We start from the raw sequence: 22647 nt of genomic DNA, 5'->3' as shown, positions 1-22647 counted from the left end.
ATCAGAAAAGAACAGAATAAAGACATCTGCATCAACTGAGAGCTAATCATGTCTTACCAAGGCAAAAAGAATATCCCAAAGATCACTGTAAGTTGACAAATTCATATTCATATTTTTAAAGCATATTGTGTTTTTTATTTTCACGTTTAAGTAACAAAAGCTGTAGCAGGATTAAATGCCAAGCACCAGTCGAGTCAAAAATGGTTGGGTGATATTGAGGAATTGGGATATATGTTTAATAAATGTCTTTTGGCAGGAATCATATTCAGAGTGCATTAAAGTGACTGACGTTTTAAAATAATTATTCAGGATTAAATGACAGTGTGGTTGTGTATGTAGCCTAATATTACATTGTTGTTTTTTCTTCTGATCCTTTCCGAATATTGTGTAAATAAGGAATAATGTTGTTGGGTTGAGCACTGCAGCAAGAAAATCACGCCCATGACTGAGACTACACACACACACACACACACACACACACACACACACACACACACTATAGCACCATACAATACAACATGATTTAAAGCTGATGTTTTTAAAGGTTGAGTCCGTGTACATGGTTGTTGGTGAGAAACGTGTAATGTTTTGAATGGTGAAATGCAGTGTCGCGGTGTGTGCAGTGATGATGTTCTTTGTCTCTGAGATCTTCTGCCTCGTGGTGCTGATGCTGTTCGACTGCGCAGTTCAGAAGCACACAAGCACTGCACGACATTTACTACTTTATTCGGGCTTTATTCTGAAAATATGCCTCTAAGGTGCCGAGAATGTAAAATAAAAGCACCGTAGAACCGAACAGTGCTGTTAAACATGGTTTCTCGTGTCTGTGGTGTGTGAGAGCTGAGTTGAGGTGTGGTTTTCTGCTGTCAGATGCTCTAGACATCAATATAACAGTTGAGCAGTGACCTAGCCGAAAGAGAGATCTATCTGTGCACATTAGCATCAGGCCTGCACAACTGTCTGAACACACAATGCTCTCTGTCTGTTTCCACAGGCAGTCATTTACTTCGACCCACAGTTTGTAGAACAATCTAAAATAGCGTTTACAGAAACCAAATTATGAGGCACTATAGTGTATCAAATGGTTTAAATGTGCACCTTGTATTTTTCTAAAAAAAAAAAATCGTAGTACTTCCAAATGCGAATGAGGTGAATTTTTCTGTCAGCAAAATCAAACGAAGATGCAATTAATGGATTCAAGTCATCTCGTAAAGATCGTAAATTTACGAGTACAACGCACATGAACGCCACCACAATGTCGTAAATACGAGTGGGAAGCTCGGGATTTTCTTTAATCTCCCGATCTTTATGAGTCAGGGGTGTGTCAGTGAACAACATGGCGGAATACCACGAAACTTAAAGGCAGTGATATTGTCCGGATTTTCTATTTACAGCACAGTAAGCTAATTACCTGCACAAAATATGGTGGCATTATAATATAACAAAGTAATATGTAACGATAAAGTTTGCAAATTAATTAAAAAACATAAAAAAAGCAAAGCACACACACAGTTCTTTGTTCTTTATTTTCTAGAACTAGAGTTTAAGAACCTTGCTGCATTTTTGTGTAGTTAATTAAGAGAAAGTCCTCCGCCATCTTACTCTGACGAAAGTGACCTGAATGCACCTGCCGTCATAAACACGACTTCCCACCACTTAAATACGAACTTTCCAGGAGGACTTGAACGCACCTTGATTCCCGATTGATAGTACCGCCCCGTTTGGGAAGCCGTTTCACTTGGATAGACGTCACAAAAGACTATCGCAACTTCCGTTTCATGGTAAAGTTGGCATGAAATGGAAGTTGCGAAATAAGAATTGTCAAAATCAAAATGGACAATTCTTATTTTTTAATGGAATGTTACAGTATTTATTATAAATGATTTATCTGTGCACATCATTATTTTTTAAATTCATGTGCCTCCTAATCTTTAATCAAAATAACTTTACCTCCCTCTTGCAGCTACATCTCTTTTCTTCTCTGATGACGAGTTTACTGGCCCGAGGGCGGGGCAACCTGTCACTCACATGAGATCGACCAATAGCAAACCACAACCATCCAATCATTTCCTAATCTACAAAAATCCAGCCCCGCCCTACATTTATTCTTGTTTGAGAAGCCCTTTCACTCAAAATGAGTTACAATAGGGAAGAAAATACTATCACAACCTCCGTTCATGCCGACTTTTAATATACTATGGAGATATGCGAAATTACTATATTAGTATAGGCTACATACCATATTAAAAGAATACCATATTACTATGGAACATGCCCAAAATAAATAAATAAATAATAAATAAAAAAGAAATAAAGAACATGGTAAAGTAATATTCCAGATGTGATGATCCGATGGAAACACTTTTTATGTGCACCAACTAGAATCTTATTTGTTAAACCAAGGAGCTTTTATGTGCGGGTGGTTAGGGCGGTTCTTCCAAAATTGTACAAAATATGAATATTATTAATAATTAATTCGTCAAAACAAAACAACTAAAGTGTTTTAGCATTAAATGTGATATTTAAATGTCAGCCTTTTGTGAAAATGACGCATGCTATAACATCTTCGCCTCTATATATATTTATAGTGTATGTGTGTGTATAAATTATAGTGTATAGTATAAATTACTATATATAGTAATTTAGAGTATAGATTTGAGCCTGGCTCTGTACATATTACAAAGGATTGGTCAAAGGACAGGGTGGACATGTTGAAGTGTAATAAAGGTTGGTCATGTATCTTGATGAGTAAGTTGCAGTGATTTGACTGCTATTTTGGCAGAAAAGAAGAAACTCTCCTGAGTGTATGGTAAATATTTAGGTCACCAGGCAACAAGACTTCAGCTCTGGATGCATTCAGAGAGGTTTTCTTCAATCCCAGCCCGTTATCCCGCACAAGCATGGCTAATGCTCCACGCCTTAATGTCCTTTGGCTCGGCGTTCTCCCTCGCTCCCCAAACGCACATAACAAACGACAGCCCTGTTTGTGTGCGCGGCTCAGATTAGACTCTGGCATTCGTTGAACTGTCTGTGCCTTACAGCGAATACACTTTCCACACATTCAGATCTTTGCTTTGTCAGCATCCTGCCGTAATTCTTCAGGTTCTTGTCCAAGAATGATGTTAGATTTCTCTTTGTTGTTGCCTTTCATAGAAAAGATGCATTTGTGAAATATTCCTCGCATTAAAGTGAAGTCTGTCACTGGGTTACTTATGGTTAAGCTTTGATGAATTAATAGTTCAGTGCTGGTTTATGTGGCATTTTAAAACGGTTAGTTCCAGTCCTTGATTCTGATTGGTCAAAACACGATAAAACAAGGCTATGAGCGCTTCACCCAACGGTTCTGTGTATCACTACACAACACCCTTAGCAACCACTCTTAGCAACGTAAACATATGCTCTCATTGATATTGTTCATTGAAGCATGTAGAGTAGAGTATTGTAAGAGAGAGATCGAGTGAGCTTGAGTGTATTACCTGCATTTATAGCATTTTCCTTCAGGTCAGTCCTATGTTCATAATAAAAAATCAGTTTGAATGTCTGCTGCGATATCTTGTCCTTTTAAAGGGGTCATGGACTGGATTATTTTATTATTTTATAATGTTTCCTGGGGTGCCCCTGTAATGTTAGTATGATTTTTACATCAAAAATTGTCATCATTTAGAAATAAAAGGCTTTTATCCACCCTGATTTTAGCCTCTGATTTGAATGCTCTGTTTTAAGGGGCGTGTCTGTGTGAGACTTCCGTGTAAACGCCCACTGCTGTGATTGGCTGCTGTGAGATTTCAGTGTAAACGCCCACTGCTGTGATTGGCTGCTGTGAGATTTCAGTGTAAACGCCCACTGCTGTGATTGGCTGCAGTGAGACTTCAGTGTAAACACCCACTGCTGTGATTGGCTGCAGTGAGACTTTAGTGTAAACGCCCACTGCTGTGATTGGCTCCTGTGAGACTTCAGTGTAAACGCCCACTGCTGTGATTGGCTGCTGTGAGACTTCAGTGTAAACGCCCACTGCTGTGATTGGCTGCTGTGAGACTCCAGTGTAAACACCCACTGCTGTGATTGGCTCCTGTGAGACTTCAGTGTAAACACCCACTGCTGTGATTGGCTGCTGTGAGACTTTAGTGTAAACGCCCACTGCTGTGATTGGCTCCTGTGAGACTTCAGTGCAAACGCCCACTGCTGTGATTGGCTCCTGTGAGACTTCAGTGTAAACACCCACTGCTGTGATTGGCTGCAGTGAGACTTCAGTGTAAACACCCACTGCTGTGATTGGCTGCAGTGAGACTTCAGTGTAAACACCCACTACTGTGATTGGCTCCTGTGAGACTTCAGTGTAAATGCCCACTGCTGTGATTGGCTCCTGTGAGGCTTCAGTGTAAACACCCACTGCTGTGATTGGCTGCTGTGAGACTTTAGTGTAAACACCCACTGCTGTGATTGGCTGTTGTGAGACTTCAGTGTAAACGCCCACTGCTGTGATTGGCTCCTGTGAGACTTCAGTGTAAACACCCACTGCTGTGATTGGCTGTTGTGAGACTTCAGTGTAAACGCCCACTGCTGTGATTGGCTGTTGTGAGACTTCAGTGTAAATGCCCACTGCTGTGATTGGCTCCTGTGAGACTTCAGTGTAAACACCCACTGCTGTGATTGGCTGCTGTGAGACTTTAGTGTAAACACCCACTGCTGTGATTGGCTGCTGTGAGACTTTAGTGTAAACACCCACTGCTGTGATTGGCTGTTGTGAGACTTCAGTGTAAATGCCCACTGCTGTGATTGGCTCCTGTGAGACTTCAGTGTAAATACCCACTGCTGTGATTGGCTGTTGTGAGACTTCAGTGTAAACACCCACTGCTGTGATTGGCTGTTGTGAGACTTCAGTGTAAACGCCCACTGCTGTGATTGGCTCCTGTGAGACTTCAGTGTAAATGCCCACTGCTGTGATTGGCTGTTGTGAGACTTCAGTGTAAACGCCCACTGCTGTGATTGGCTCCTGTGAGACTTCAGTGTAAATGCCCACTGCTGTGATTGGCTCCTGTGAGACTTCAGTGTAAACACCCACTGCTGTGATTGGCTGCTGTGAGACTTTAGTGTAAACACCCACTGCTGTGATTGACTGCTGTGAGACTTCAGTGTAAACGCCCACTGCTGTGATTGGCTCCTGTGAGACTTCAGTGTAAATACCCACTGCTGTGATTGGCTGCTGTGAGACTTCAGTGTAAACAGCCACTGCTGTGATTGGCTGACATGTTTGCAAATGAAATATCAAGTATTACATGTGCAACTCTCTCGAAAACGTTTACTACATTTTTACTATTACATCTATCGAGATTAATGAATAGTGAAAAGTGTTGATTATAGCATTATATTTAGATCTGAAGAGTTCAAATGCAAAAGTCTCTAAGTGCCATCTGAAATTTTTTTCTAGAATGATAATTTTTATCAATCTCGTATATTTAAGTTCAGTAATTTCACTTAAATGACAATTAATAGGTAATTTGCATTGCCATTTAAGTGAAATTATTGAACTTAAATATACGAGAAATTTCAGATGGCACTTAGAGGCTTTTGCATCTGAACTCTTCATCTATTCCATCACATGGAAGGTTGCAGTGATGAGCATTGAGCAGATGACAGTCTGTTGATCGCATGAATGAAGAGATCTCATCATTGTAACGCAATTTCTGCACTCTCATGAATGCTTTCACTAAATAACAGTGCAAATACTTAAATACAGTAAGCTTCATTGTGCAGTGTAACAGTATCATTGATTTCATTAACGAGTTTTGGCAAGTGTCCAGATAAACTCGCGCTGTTGAGAAAAAAAAAGCATTCCTAAAAGCATTCTTTTGGAAGGTTATGTTATTTATCATGTGTCAATCTTTTCTCGTTATCATGTCACTATTCACTAACGAGCCAGTGGGCGGTGCCAGAGTCACGGTGATGTAGACGTAGGCGTTGATCTTTTTCTGCAAAGGCGGGCTTTTGCTGCCCTGTGACGTCATAAGTCTCCACTTTTTAGATCCTGTCGTTTTCTAGCCTTGGTTTCAATAAAAGCTGTTTATGGAATAACAAGGTAGTTTTGAGTTTTTAAACTTACAGGATATTATTTTTAGTGTATAACAACCTCTTAACTGTCAAAAGATCAAGGGAAGTTCATGACCCCTTTAACAGTTAAGGGGTTTTCCCATGCCCTGACACGCTAGTCATTTGTCAGTTGTGTCTTGCTTCTCCGTGTTCACAACAAGTTTCAGTCCTTTCGATATAGAAGTCTTTGGTTCTGACTGACTCACCCATAAAGACGTCTTTGTCGACATCTAATGGTGCAGTAATGTAACTTCTGTTGCTGTTCACGGTCAGGGACTATTTTTAGCAGGAAGGATTTTAGTGATTTTACTTCATGAAAGTTGCATTGATACATATTTTTTGGCATTAATATTTGTATTGTGTGGTAACCGTTTTATAAAAGCAATAAGGTACGAGAGGCTAGTGATGTATCGTGAATAAGTCACTATAAGAATTGTGCCCTTCAGTCGTGACTTATTCACGATACAGCACTACCTTCGAGTACCTTATTGCTTAATTTGATCATTATACAGATCTCTGGCCCTGTTCACACCTGGTGTTTAGATGTGTTTTGGTCCATCGGATCACAAGTAGACGACTCTAAATACAGGTGTAAACGGGTCTAAAACGTTTTGAGCTCGTCCACTTTCACCACTTCCAGAGGGAGTTGAAAACACATTAGACCGGATTGCTTTCATAGTGTAAACGCTCATGTGACCGAGTGTGTTCAAACAGCCACTAAAGACCGTCTACTCCCCGTCTACTGACCGAATGAGTGAACATTATGAGAAGAGATCTAGCTAGACTGGATTTAAACTTTATCAGCTGAAGACCCAAGTTTGGTTTGAAAAGAAAATGTACCAAGCACAATGTTCTCTCATCATTCCTGATTTCTAACACACACACTCACAGTGTTCGGCTATAAGAGCATAAACTAAAGTTGATGCTCTCCGTGTGTTTTTCCATCACTTCCAGTCGCGTTCATATGTAAATTGCGTGAGCTTATTCGTCCATTAGATCAAAAGATCTGAAAAAGTCCATACATTTACCTGCCCATAGACCCTCACCTGGAAGAAATCAGGTTGAAAGTGGACAAAAAAGACGTTTTAAAACACCAGGTGTAAACGGGAATGTGTCTCCCTCATCTACTTGTGATTCGATCGACCAAAACACATCTTAATACCAGCTGTAAACAGAGCCTCTGAACAGTGTTAAGGCACCCTTCAACATGATTTGTAGTGCTTTCAAAATTCTTGCTGGTTCTCTGTCATGGTTTCTGGACTCAAAATAGTTCCTGTCAAGTTGTCTTTGTCAAAATAATGATCAGACTGTTCCCTGTGCAAGCTTACGTTGTTTTTCTGAATACTGAAGTGACAGCAGTGACATCCTGTTTATGAACTGATTACTCAGAAAAATGTCACTGGGGATTTTGACCCTAAGTTGAAGTGATGGATGGAGCTATGAACAACACAGCAACCCAGAAAACCTCAAGATGGGACTAAATTATATATAGCAGTGATTTAAGGACTTTAAATTAGCTTGAACAAAGCAAGCTATGGAAGAAATCAATTCTGATAATGTTAAGTTTTAAGTCTCTCTTTAGTCAATAATTGTATCCCTTCAAACTCATCTTTGATCACCAACATGACATATTTAAATGTTTTTTCCTTGAAAATGTCTTCATGCCTTAAAATATCTTGAATGTAACTCGACACCCTTGCCTCATTTAGTATACGTGGTTCTATGAATATGCAAATGAGCCCCGCCTCCACTCACTCACTCAGCTCAGAGATCCACTGGTTGACGATCACACGTTGATCTGATTGGTTACAAGGTAGTTTGTGACGTCAGAAACACCAGCGATTTCAAAGCGTGTTTTTGAGACTGTCTTTGGTTCACTGCAGTTTTAAGGTGAAAATACTCAGCAATGGTGTCGACTTATGAATTTACTCATGGTTTGTCTTAAAGCGTATTAAAAACACCACATAGACATATAAACAACATTAAAGCTGGATTTTTACCACAGGGGGACTTTAAGGCCTTTTCTTTCCATTAGAAATGTAAGTTTACGTCTGTGCCCTTCATCCAGCAGTGACTCAGATACAGCACTAATGCTGTAATTCATGATTCCCCAGACAGACCAATACACTGATCCATATGAGCTCAATAATCTATGATTTAATGTTGCTTCGGGGTTCCTACTAAATTGAATTTTTCATGCAATATGTCTTTGATTCTTCTTATTAATTTTATTTTATTACATGGACCTCATTGGCATACCCAATTTGTGTGTGAATGTTAAAAACACAGACATGTCACTAGCCGCGTTTCCATTACAGATTTGCACGAAACTTTTGCGATATTTTCCAAAAGTCGATTAAAAACTATTGCGAAATGACGCCGTTTCCCATTAACCGATGTTATGCGACTAAAACGTAATTTTTTTCTCTCGCGATAAGTCATTCCAAAAATCATGGCGACGGATGCTGGCAGGTTTATGTATATCCCAGCCGCCACACTAGCCATTATTATTAATAGAAGGAGACATAGGCGTGTTATCCAAGCATTAATAGCAAGGAAAGCCACTTATAATTGGGAGCGGCACATATGAGGTGTTTCTGGGAGGTTATAGTGCGCGATTTCACTGAGGAACTGTGGATTCAGACTTTTCGGATGAATAGTTAATAAAGGATAATTAATGAATAGGTTAATAAAGAATTCCTGTCCATGCATAATGTGCCATCTTTAAAGAATGAACATGTGAAGAATGACACCAGGTGACTTGTAAATGCAAAAAAACTAATTCCATTTTAGTTTTGCGAAATATTCCTTTTTCGAATTGCCTGAAAAACACCGCATGCGAGTGTGAAAACCTTTTTGCAATATATGGGAGTTTTTGCGAAATTGACGTGTTTCCATTTGGGGCGTATTTTCAATTCACAATTTCAATTTGCTCAATTTGAAGGGTAATGGAAACACAGCTACTGACAGAGGTTCTTCGTGGCACAGCTCAAATATCTGAGGTATTTTCAGGGTTTGGAAGCAGGCAGACAAAAGTTTAGTGATCGTTTGACTATATGAACACGACTGATAATCATATTAATCAGATGTTAAATATGGTCTGAAAAATCTACAGAGAAGTCTGAAAAAGTATTACATTTTGAAAATGCAAAATATTACGCAAACCTGCAATAATTAAAAATGTTAAATAATACATCTATAGCCTACTTTATGTGTTTAATCTCACTTTTTTAACCAATGTCTTTGCTGCTGACCTTTGGTGATCCAATTCAACCATACCAATAAGCAAAAATTACTTTAGACACTAAAAGTATCTTTAATCACATTTGGAGGCCGATTTGGGATAGTAAAGTGTCCATCATATTCACACTTTAGATTATCGCCGGAAGTATAAGCCTAGGTCATCTGAGTTTTTTGCCTGCTCTTTTATGAGTACTGTGAATTGCGTGATTTATATCCCTCCAAACCAGTTGAGTGGAAATCCCGTCCCGTAGCTAATTCTTCAATGGTTAAGGTTATGGTGGAGGGTATTAGTGTTTGGTGTAGGCAGTCAGCACTGTGATTGACATGACCAATTACATCTTTAGAATCAGAGTTTCCTCTGAACTGGATTTGGGGAAAAAAAATCACCTTTTTTTGCCTGCTACGTATATAGTAGGGAAGTATGTAATTTCAGACGTAGCATGTGCTTACTATCCATCCTAAATAGTTTGTGAAATTAGTATAAGTGTGTCCCAAAGCAGTGTATGTTGAAAAGAGTATGCCAAAAGTCCCCGGATGGTCTACTATTTAGACATTTTCGAAGTGTGGATCGGTGCACACTGTAACAACTTATATAACCCACAAACCATTGCGCTTTGGAGGAGGACTCGGTTCAAAAAAGTGTTAAAAACTACAAACATGGATGTGTGCAACCAACTGTTAAAGGGGTTTGAGTGACTAATAATCAACATCTAACCTGATAAAAAATGTTTAATGTTATGTGTGTTATATTTAATCTGCAACAACAATGTGAACTTTTATAAAGATACATCTGGTCATTAACTTTTAAATGCATCATTATGCAAAAATATGAGACCCATGACTGGCACATCAGTGCGCTGCTATTTTTCTCTCCGATACGGTAGGAAATTTAATTAAATTGAATGTGGAGGATGTTAACTGCGACAAGATGATTGACAGGCTAGTTTATGGTGACAGGATACGTGAAACTAAGCGAAAAAGCGTTTTATGACGTGATAGTATGTCCCGAAGCTTGTCTACTTATTTAAAAGAATGTACTTTTTCTTCACAAAAAGAGTACATACTTTTAGGGCGTAATATAAGTAGGCGAATTGGGACGCAGCAAGAGTGTTGAATGTTCTTCTCTTGCGTCCTATTCTTCTTCAATCCAGAACGGCAGCACAGCTGAAAGGTTTGTTTGAGCGGTGCCCTCTTTTGGTATGAAAAGGCCTTTAAATTTGACAAATATATATATTTGTTTGTAATTAAAAAATCAAGAGCCCAGCCTGGATGAGAAAAAGTAATGTTACTCATTACTTTCCATAAGTAACACAATTTGTTACTTTTTTAAGGAGTAATGAAATATAGTAGCACATTACTTTTCCCAACACTGATCCTCATTCTCTTTCTCTCTCTGTGTTTTATGTTTCCTCAGAGCGAGAGGCTTCTGATTAAAGGTGGTCGAATTGTGAACGATGACCAGTCCTTCTATGCAGACATCTATATGGAGGATGGAGTCATCAAGTAAGCTGCATTCACACACACACACACACACACACACACACACACACACACACACACACACACACACACACACACACACACACACACACACACACACACACACACACACACACACACACACACACACACACACACACACACACACACACACACACACACACACAGCCATATTGGGTCAGCAGCTGAACTCTCTGGGTCAGTGATCGGTCAGTCTTCCTCTGGTCTTACTCATACAGTGATCAGAAGATCTCAGAGGAGACGCAGTGATAGTGCCGTATACCAGTAGCACAGATCGCTGTTTTATAACACTACAGTACATATGACAGGGTAGCTAATATAATAACATATGACCTCACTGCATATAGCTGTCACTAACGCAAATAAATTAGGATGATGAAAATATCCAAAATAATTCAAAATTATTTTAAACGCATGTTCCAAGTTTCAAGAAATACAATGTTTGCATTAATGTAATTCTTAGCCTTTTGAACTTTTATATAATTTTCAACAAATATTTATATTTAATGAAATGACTGGTGGTGTAATAATAATAATAAAAAAAAAACATTGTTCCATTTAAGCATTATGAAGTGACTCAGATTTCCTATTGAAGGTACTTAAAGGTTTGGTGTGTAATTTTTCATGGCATCTAGTGGTGAGGTTGTGAATTGCACCCAACAGAAGTTACGGTGGCCGACAGGAAGTGATGTCGTCGTCTGAGACAGCAGAGAGTAGTTTCTTTACAAAGATAAATTAAGAAATCAGGTTTACTTGATTATTCAGTAAAACGATATGTTATTGCGAATATTATTGTTACTTGTTCATCATTGTGTCAGTGTTTTATTCGCTGACTTTAGCTTTAGCTTCTTTGCACGAAGAACAACATAGTGACGAAACGCGTTTGTCCGTTCAGGGCCACTGTAGAAACATGTCGATGTAAGGAGACCCGCGGTGTGTGTAGAGAGAAATGCTCATTCTGAGGAAATAAAAACATAATGATTCACACCACTGAAAACATAGTTATGTATATGATATTGCATTTCTGTCAACAGATCCTCCTAAATATTACACAGTGCACCTTTAAAGGGTTAGTTCACCCACATTTTCTATACTATGGAAGACAATGGGGACCAGAAACTGTTTGGTTACCAACTTTATTCAAAATATCTTCTTCTGTGTTCAGCAGAAGAAAGAAATTATTTCAGGTTTAGAACAACTCTAAATATTAAAAAATATTTAGATCAAAATATTGATATTTTTAGTATTCTATTAATTTCCATTACTCAAAATATACAGGGGTCACTTCACATGACAACAAAATGGCTTCCTACCACAATGAATTTTATTTAGAAGACCAAAGATTTTGAGTTATTCATGGTATTTTAAATGATATCATATTGATAATGTGATTAATTAATACATTTCTTCAATATTTTTTCTTATGATCTGAGATGAGTTATTCAACACTAAGCATTAGTCATACTCAGAAATGGTCATCCCTTCATCGATCCAATAACATTTAATTCAGAGTGTAATGAAAAGGTTTAGCTAAATTACCATGTTCTGTCAACTTTAAGGCAAATTGGTGACAACTTGATAGTACCAGGAGGGGTGAAGACCGTTGAGGCCAATGGGAAGATGGTGATTCCTGGAGGAATTGACATCCACACCCACTTACAGATGCCCTTCAGGGGCACGACAACCGTGGATGATTTCAGCCAGGGCACCAAGGCCGCTCTTGCTGGAGGAACCACCATGATCGGTAAGATCTGTCATATGCATAATTACATGCAATTAACCCTCAACCAAATCCTAACCCTACCCTAACCCTACAGTAAGTACATGTAGTTGCTTAATATTACTCAGTACTTAAATATATAATTACACTGTAACACGGACACCTTAAAATAAAGTGATAACCAGAACTCTATATAATATTCAGGATACTGTATACCTAACATGCGGCGTTCAAATGCAGTAGGAGGCTTTTGTTAAGAAATTAGGTGGTTTGAACATTTAAGCACATTAAAGTAAGAGCCCTTTTAATGGACCCAGTAAAGTGCATTAAAAGCTGTAGAAGCTCGATGCTTCACAGACATGGGAAAGTATGAGTCTGCGTGTGTGTGTTAATAATAAACATTGACAACAATAGTAGCCTTCCGGCAGACCACACAAAGCTCTTGTATGGTGAAACTGGAGTTCTGTGGAAAGACAGCAGCTCTTTCTGGTCACCGCAGAAGAAAAAGTGACAACAGCTGGTATAGAAGAACGGCTTATTGTATAATAAACCCTGCGTCTAACAGGGAACATTAGCAGTGAGTTAAAGACCAGCTGCACGGATCCCTTTGTTCCCAGAGGAAATGTTTAGTAGATTATACATGTAGATAATAGAGACAATGAAGAAGTAGTGAAAACACTGAGAGACTCCTTGCTAAATCTCTTTAGAGTGTGGTTTAGACAGGTTTGCTTTAACATGAGTGAAATTAGCTGTTTATGAGCGCAGTAATAGTATATTTTGTGGTCTGCACTAGAAGACCACAAGAAGCCCTCCTCTAATGCTGATCCAATGTCATTTTACAGAGAATTTGACGACTAAGGCTTGGAACAGTTTATGCATACTTGCATCCAGTTCTAAACTGTGCATTAACACAGTTTGCAATGCAACAATGCTAATAAGAGGCTAAACTAACCAAACGCTAGTACATGTGTTGGTCACACACTCGCAGATGCGTTTGTGCGCTTGCGTAAAATATGTTCCTGGCCTAATTGTCTGAAAATATGAAACTATAGACTCTTTCAACTCAAGCCATGTCCTGGTAAAAAAGGAAGCGTGGGAACTGTTAACTGTCCTGTAAACTTTTCACAAGGTTTTTGTTGGTATGCATTATCAAAAAAAAATTCTGAGTAGATTTTGACAGTAGCACACATTTCAGTAAGCGATTTAACAAAAATATTAGCAGTGGGAAGTTCGGATCATTTGACGGACTCAGATCTTTGAAACTCGTTCATCAAAATGAACAAATCTCGTAATTTCGTTCATTTCAGCAGAATGTATGTAAAATGTTACGTTAATAGCCAAATTCCCCAAACACAGCAAATGTTGATCATTTAGAATAAGAAAAAAATTGCAATGCAAGGAAGAATTATGAGAAACAGAAACGATTAATTCATTTCTCTTGGTCTTCAGGCCATGCAGTGTGTTAGTTTACCTCACCTCCCGATCCAAGCCGTTCGTTTATCCCGTTACATATCCGCATAAACTGAGTCCCAGATACAGAACTGATTAGTTCACATTTCGAGTCTATCGACTTCAGGTTCGAGTCATTCGTTCATCACGTGACAGCCACATAATCTGAGCTATGCAGTCGGTCCCGGATACTCTCGGGTTCGACTCGAGTCATTCGGTTTTAACTCCATAGGTAAGTGACTTAACTGTATTATCAAAATGATTTTCCCCATCATAGATAAAGTTATAATTAAAGCATTACCAACTCTTTAGTACCACATTCATATGGAAAAGAAATAAAAAAAATGTAAATTGAAAGAAATAAAAAGGCTATAATTTGAGACCAAAAACGCAGCATGTAACTGTTAAAAAAACTGACTACGCGCTTGTTTATAAGAAAGTTTGGGAATTATTAACTCATTTATGTGTCTAGCGCTATCACGTCACGTGACAAAAGACCGATAGACTCGAGAGATGAACTAATCATTTCTCTTTCTAGTAATGACAGCATAGCCCTCTATGGGACTGACGGGAAGAACGAAAGACTCAGACCCGAACCCGAAGACTCAAGACAATAGATGAACTAATCATTTCTGTTTCCAGTACAGAACCCTGACTGTGATTCTTCTGAGTCTTTTGTTCTCCATAGGATGTTGTGCATGCGCGGTCAACACAAAATTAACAAATCACTCTCTGAGACAACTCAGTAGTCCCAAGTCATATTAAAGATTCGTTCGTAATGAACGAATCGTTCATGACCGACCCATTTTTTTAAAATAAAGGTGTGTGCTTTTAAAAATATAGGGCTGCATCTGAAATCGCTTACTTCCCTACTATATAGTAGGCGAAAAACATTATGTGACAAAAGTAGTATTCACAGTACTCATAAAAGAGTAGGTAAAAATGACCCGATGACCTACAGTACTTCTGAAGTGTGTATACAGTATGATGGACACTTTATTATCCCATGAGGCCATGGGAGAGGATTTATGAATGGCAGTGAAACGACACAACTGATGCGGTCAGGTCACGTGACAGTAACAACATGCCGAATATTACAGTGCATTCAGATAACATTCATACTACACAGAACACACTTTTTAAGTGGTTGCAAAGTAATTTCTCATTCAAAATGAGTACCTACTCAAGAGAGTATGTGATTTCGGACGCAGCCTTGGTGTGTGTGTGGTCGTCTAAATGACAGTGTCCCTCTCTCATGTATCTCCTGCAGTGGATCATGTGATCCCGGAGCCTGGCGCTAGTTTGGTGGAAGCGTTCGAGCGCTGGCGTGAATGGGCTGATGAGAAAACATGCTGTGACTACTCTCTGCATGTGGACATCACACACTGGAACGACAGCACCAAACAAGAGGTCGAGAGCCTCATCAAGGAGAAAGGTGAGAGATCTTTTACTGTTACGTCCTTGAACAAGGGATTGGTAAGAATTCCAGATGGACCAGATGGTAAGAATTCATTTCTGAACTGTTCCAGAAAATAGTTCAGCATACTAAAAAAAAACCCTTCTTAAGTTATAAATACATCTGCCAGTATGGTTTCCCATAGGGAATGTGTTTCGCTTTGACTGAAGTTATTCTTGGTCATTTGAGCTATTTCTGTTTCTGCTTCATTACTGTAAAACCAACAAATGAGTGAAGAATCTGTTCTGCTACATATTATCATGTGACAACTAATGAGCACTGTGCTTTTAATACAGTAGAGCATTTAGTGTTTGTAAGAAAAGACATATTAAATCTATATTAATGAGTGATCTTTTATTTAGTTTTATTTGAAATAATATTGAAATAATATTTTCTTTTTAGTTAAATATTGTTTGTTAAAGAATGTTGTCTATACCAATGTCTATAAAAAATCTAAATTCATCACGTACCTGGTCTGGGCTTGATGCATCAGTTTATACTTTAACGTCCATTTTGGTATTTTCACCATCCAATCAATTCATGATGGGTACAGTCCCCTCCCTACTTGGAGAAGAAGGGCCCTATTTTAACGATCTAAGCGCATGGTCTAAAGCGCATGGCGCAAGTGCATTTAGGGCGTGTCCGAATCCACTTTTGCTAGTTTAACGACGGGACAAATGGTCGGTGCTCCCGGCGCATGGTCTAAAAGGGTTGTCCCTATTCTCTTAATGAGTAATGGGTGTGTTTTGGGATTTACGTGCGTTAAACCAATCAGAGTCTCATCTCCCATTCACTTTAAATGCCAGTTGTGCTCGCGCCATGGCAGATTCACTATTTACATTGCGGAATTTGATAGTGGAAAGACCGAAGCCGTCTCCAGAGCGCAAACGGATCTGCTCGTGCGCGAGGTAAAAGTGCGCAAGCAGAACATCTACGGGACAAGCCGGATTCCACCATATCTTTATGTACACAATAATAATCTTTTACATTGTAATCCTTTTAATTTAAAATTTGGCATGTTTGTGTGCAGCTGTGCAGGGATATGCCAAATATATATTTTTTTAAAACAGTGTGTATTTAATAAGCAGAATGTATGCGCGTTGTGGACCCGCCTATAGGCGCACATTACTATCGCGCTCTTTAAATAACAAAAAAATACTGCGCCATTGACTTTAGACCAGGTTTCAGTTGGTTTTGCCGGGTGTAAGATAGGGCCCTAAGAGTCGCATAACATTATGAAAGTGAAAATTGATAGTGAACGCTGTTTCATGTTGTGGTTTGATGATTTATTCGCTCTGTCCATATAGGAGTGAACTCCTTCCAGGTGTATATGGCCTATAAAGACCTCTATCAGATGAGCAACAGTGAGGTAAGCCGAAGAAAAGTGGAGAGCATAGTGGATAAAAACGTTCTTTTTGTTTGATCACACCATGCAGATGTTGGGAGTTATTTCTTTATGATTGGTATAATGTAATGAAGGTCAGTCATGTACCTGAAGATCCTTACAAAGCACTCAAATGCCTTAAGTCTGTAAAACAGATAAAAAGTCTTGAGTAGTGTTTGTGGAGGCATTTTTTGTGCTGTCTGTTTGAATGAATCAGTTCAATACAGTAATTTGTATTCATCTTCACTCACGAATGTCCCCTCATTTTATGTTAAAGAATGTTGCTGTTTATTAATGATTATTTTTGTATTGGTACACATATAAGTTATTAAATAAATAATAAACTCTATGAATATTATTCTTCTATTAACTGAAAATGGCTTGATTTTTAGACTTTAGTCACACAGACTTAAGTTTGTTTGGTTCATCTGAACTAACAATAACCGTTTTGTCATCTAAGATTAAGAATATCAAAATCACCACTTGAACACATTGTAACATAAGCTATGTTTTCTCGTTAAAACCTCACTATTTTATATCTAATATGGTTTTTCTATTTATATTTGAACAGCTTTATGAGATCTTCACCTTTCTTGGAGAGCATGGAGGAATTGCACAGGTCCACGCAGAAAATGGAGAAATAATAGCTGAGGTATGCACTTTATTTCGCTTTACTACACTTTACTCTGGGCCACTTTTAAAGGGGTCATGACATGAGAAATCAAATTTGCCTCGATCTTTTGACATATTAAAGGTCATGCTGCTAGTTTCAGATCTTAAAACATCCTCTTCATTATAAACAAATCATTTATTTATTCAAGCTCCAAAAACAGCTTGTTTTGTTATTGCGGGATCTGACGTCACATGGGCAAACACATTTACCTATGCCCGCCTCCAGAGCAAGACATCGACCAATCGTTATAAATCATCGCACCATAGGCTCCGCCCACTAGCGTTCAGTCGCCCCACGGCTGACATTTGCCTACACTGGATGTGAGCGTTGCGTCAAAAGCAAATAGGAGCCATTGTAATGACTGACTCTGTCTACACTGATACAGTATACAGATGTGTGTTCAGATTATAATGACTGACGCTGATACACTGATACAGTATACAGATGTGTGTTCAGATTATAATGACTGACTCTGATACACTGATACAGTGTACAGATGTGTGTTCAGATTATAATGATTGACTCTGATACACTGATACAGTGTACAGATGTGTGTTCAGATTATAATGACTGACTCTGATACACTGATACAGTATACAGATGTGTGTTCAGATTATAATGACTGACGCTGATACACTGATACAGTATACAGATGTGTGTTCAGATTATAATGACTGACTCTGATACACTGATACAGTATACAGATGTGTGTTCAGATTATAATGACTGACGCTGTCTACACTGATACAGTATACAGATGTGTGTTCATATTATAATGACTGACTCTGATACACTGATACAGTATACAGATGTGTGTTCAGATTATAATGACTGACGCTGATACACTGATACAGTATGCAAATGTGTGTTCAGATTATAATGATTGACTCTGATACACTGATACAGTGTACAGATGTGTGTTCAGATTATAATGACTGACTCTGATACACTGATACAGTATACAGATGTGTGTTCAGATTATAATGACTGACTCTGATACACTGATACAGTATACAGATGTGTGTTCAGATTATAATGACTGACTCTGATACACTGATACAGTATACAGATGTGTGTTCAGATTATAATGACTGACTCTGATACACTGATACAGTATACAGATGTGTGTTCAGATTATAATGACTGACGCTGATACACTGATACAGTATACAGATGTGTGTTCAGATTATAATGACTGATGCTGATACACTGATACAGTATACAGATGTGTGTTCAGATTATAATGACTGACGGTGATACACTGATACAGTATACAGATGTGTGTTCAGATTATAATGACTGACGCTGATACACTGATACAGTATACAGATGTGTGTTCAGATTATAATGACTGACTCTGATACACTGATACAGTATACAGATGTGTGTTCAGATTATAATGACTGATGCTGATACACTGATACAGTATACAGATGTGTGTTCAGATTATAATGACTGACGCTGATACACTGATACAGTATACAGATGTGTGTTCAGATTATAATGACTGACGCTGATACACTGATACAGTATACAGATGTGTGTTCAGATTATAATGACTGACGCTGTCTACACTGATACAGTATACAGATGTGTGTTCAGATTAGGGCTGCACGATATGAGGAAAAGCTGCGATGTGCGATAACATTGTTTAATATTGCGATGACAATATGACTTGCGATAAATATTCAAATGTGAATGTTAGCTAACAACAATTCCTGATTTTTTTTTTTTAAATAGACATTGTAAAATAGAATATACTGTTCCCATGTCTTAGTGCTTTAATAGGTTATTTGCGTGATAGGTCAAAAGTTTATTACCTGCCTGGATTACGCGATTTAGCGCGAGTGAGTGAGCGAGGGACAGTGTGTGTATGCGCGCGAGTGAATGAGTGAGCCGGAGTGAGCGAGGGACAGTGAGAGTCTGTGTGTGTGTGTGTGTGTGTGTGTGTGTGTGTGTGTGTGTGTGTGTGTGTTTGTGTGTGTATGTGTGCGCGCGCGCGAACGAACGAGGGACAGTGTGTGTGTGTGTGTGCGAGTAAATGTTTGCGAGTGAATGTGTGCGTGTGACGGCACGCGATTACTGGTCGGAAAGCAACGTGTAGCCTGACATGTTTCTTGTCCATGACACGACAAGATTTTAGGAGTCAAAATCGTGTAATCTGACACCGTGACTATCGTAACAGACACAAAAATCTTGTAATCTGAACCAGGTGTTATTCATCGTGTCAGGCTGTCTGTTGCGATGTGTTCATCGCGCGAGTTCATATCGCGATGACGATGAAAATTCGATGTATCGTTCAGCCCTAGTTCAGATTATAATGACTGACGCTGTCTACACTAATACAGTATACAGATGTGTATTCAGATTATAATGACTGATGCTGATACACTGATGCAGTATACAGATGTGTGTTCAGATTATAATGACAGACGCTGTCTACACTGATATAGTATACAGATGTGTGTTCAGATTATAATGACTGACTCTGATACACTGATACAGTATGCAGATGTGTGTTCAGATTAGGGGTGTCCATGGTTAACCGATTAACCGATTAACCGTTAAAAATTGCGTAACCGAGTGAAACATTTTGCTCGGTTAAGTGGCGTCAATGGTGTGCATTGAATTTAGTTGTAATACATTTTTGCACCGCCAGAGACCGCTAGACCAGTTTTCTAATATGAAGCGGGCAAAGAAAGCGCGCGTCCGAGAATGAAGGCTGTGCGCGAGCCAGAAACAAATATAGTCAGTCAGTATCCGCGCCACTGATCGCAGCACAATAATATCTGTCTGCAGAGCCGCAGAGCCACAGCTTTACACCAGCAGTTTTACCCCGCGCATGCGCAGTTTCATCACAACAGTTTTACCCGCAGAGTCCGTTTACCGTTACATTAACCCATACAATTTGTATTATGCATTTCCTAAACATGTACTTGCTAATCAAACACTTTATATGAACAAACTACTAATCTATAAAACACAATCGGTCTTCCGACCTTTTACTGTGTTGATATGCGCGAGGGAGAGAGAGCAATACAGCGCTCGTGTTGTTTGAAGGCGGTGAGAGTGCGCGCGCGCGCGGCCGGGGCTCTCTCACTGTTTGTTCTTATGCGCCCTGTCCACTGATCTAAATAATTAGTTGTTACGACGACTTATTTGTTCCCTCGTTTTAATAAATCGTGGACACGTTGAACTATTTCCCTCCCTCATTTTGATTTAACGTGGCCAAAAACAGTTTGATACTATTAATTAGTGAATGCTAAAGACCTATATTTTGTGAATTGGTGAATATTCAGGTGAATTATTTCGTGGCCACGAATTAATAATAATTATTAAACTGTTTTTCGTCCCTGTGAAGATAGCTCTTCAGTGAAGGCCGACTACAGCTTTTTATTCCTTTTTTTTTTTGTGAATTGGTGAATATTTATCAGTATCAGGTGAATTGTTGTGGCCACGAATTAATAATACCTCAGCACGTTTTACAAGCCCCTTCTCGATCGCAGCGGCAACGAGCACTTTGATCACTTGATTTAAAAAACATAACATTTCAGCGCTAGATCGCCTAAAAAAAAAAAAAAAAACGAACGAAATGAATGCTCTGCTAGTTAACTGAAGATGTTTTGTTTATTTGTATTGGTATTCATGCCGCGAGATGTTTCAAAAGTGGTGACAATATCGACCTTAGAAAATAGTGGTGGGGACATGTCCCACCCGCAAATTTTGCCTATCTCGGGGTTGCGGCGCGCACACTATGGTTAACCGAGTATTAACCGCTAAGGGCCTCGGTTAACGGTTAATGAAAAACTTGAAAACGTGCAGCCCTAGTTCAGATTATAATGACTGACTCTGATACACTGATACAGTATACAGATGTGTGTTCAGATTATAATGACTGACGCTGATACACTGATACAGTATACAGATGTGTGTTCAGATTATAATGACTGACGCTGATACACTGATACAGTATACAGATGTGTGTTCAGATTATAATGACTGACGCTGATACACTGATACAGTATACAGATGTGTGTTCAGATTATAATGACTGACTCTGATACACTGATACAGTATACAGATGTGTGTTCAGATTATAATGACTGATGCTGATACACTGATACAGTATACAGATGTGTGTTCAGATTATAATGACTGACTCTGATACACTGATACAGTATACAGATGTGTGTTCAGATTATAATGACTGATGCTGATACACTGATACAGTATACAGATGTGTGTTCAGATTATAATGACTGACACTGATACACTGATACAGTATACAGATGTGTGTTCAGATTATAATGATTGACTCTGATACACTGATGCAGTATACAGATGTGTGTTCAGATTATAATGACAGACGCTGTCTACACTGATATAGTATACAGATGTGTGTTCAGATTATAATGACTGACGCTGATACACTGATACAGTATACAGATGTGTGTTCAGATTATAATGACTGACACTGATACACTGATACAGTATACAGATGTGTGTTCAGATTATAATGACTGACTCTGATACACTGATACAGTATACAGATGTGTGTTCAGATTATAATGACTGACGCTGATACACTGATACAGTATACAGATGTGTGTTCAGATTATAATGACTGACGCTGATACACTGATACAGTATACAGATGTGTGTTCAGATTATAATGATTGACTCTGATACACTGATGCAGTATACAGATGTGTGTTCAGATTATAATGACAGACGCTGTCTACACTGATATAGTATACAGATGTGTGTTCAGATTATAATGACTGACTCTGATACACTGATACAGTATACAGATGTGTGTTCAGATTATAATGACTGACTCTGATACACTGATACAGTATGCAGATGTGTGTTCAGATTATAATGACTGACGCTGTCTACACTGACATACAGATGTGTGTTCAGATTATAATGACTGACACTGATACAGTATACAGATGTGTGTTCAGATTATAATGACAGACGCTGATACACTGATACAGTATACAGATGTGTGTTCAGATTATAATGACTGACTCTGATACACTGATACAGTATACAGATGTGTGTTCAGATTATAATGACTGACGCTGATACACTGATACAGTATACAGATG

General features: G+C 38.7%; 1 protein-coding gene across 6 annotated transcripts in view; it reads left to right on the top strand.

The window, feature by feature from the left end:
* Window positions 1-22647, top strand: part of dpysl3 (dihydropyrimidinase like 3) — a 55120-nt gene that overhangs the window by 5180 nt on the left and 27293 nt on the right. For 3 of the 6 annotated variants that reach the window (XR_014031964.1, XM_081391049.1, XM_081391050.1), the window contains exons 1-6: window positions 1-87; window positions 10745-10833; window positions 12411-12595; window positions 15291-15455; window positions 16784-16845; window positions 17432-17512. The exon at window positions 1-87 is cut by the window's left edge and continues 58 nt beyond it. Coding sequence is in view for 4 of the 6 variants with exons in the window: in XM_081391049.1 (XP_081247175.1) it covers window positions 49-87; window positions 10745-10833; window positions 12411-12595; window positions 15291-15455; window positions 16784-16845; window positions 17432-17512 (621 nt within the window). In the remaining 2 variants the exon portion in view is untranslated. The remainder of the gene's footprint in view (window positions 88-10744; window positions 10834-12410; window positions 12596-15290; window positions 15456-16783; window positions 16846-17431; window positions 17513-22647) is intronic. The other 3 variants (XR_014031963.1, XM_081391047.1, XM_081391048.1) reach the window with 1 other exon arrangement.

The sequence above is a fragment of the Scardinius erythrophthalmus genome (assembly GCF_964197995.2).
Source record: "Scardinius erythrophthalmus genome assembly, chromosome: 17".
Lineage (NCBI taxonomy): Eukaryota > Metazoa > Chordata > Actinopteri > Cypriniformes > Leuciscidae > Scardinius > Scardinius erythrophthalmus.
The sequence above is the reverse complement of the archived record's forward strand: the minus strand, read 5'-3'. Positions and strand labels throughout refer to the sequence as shown.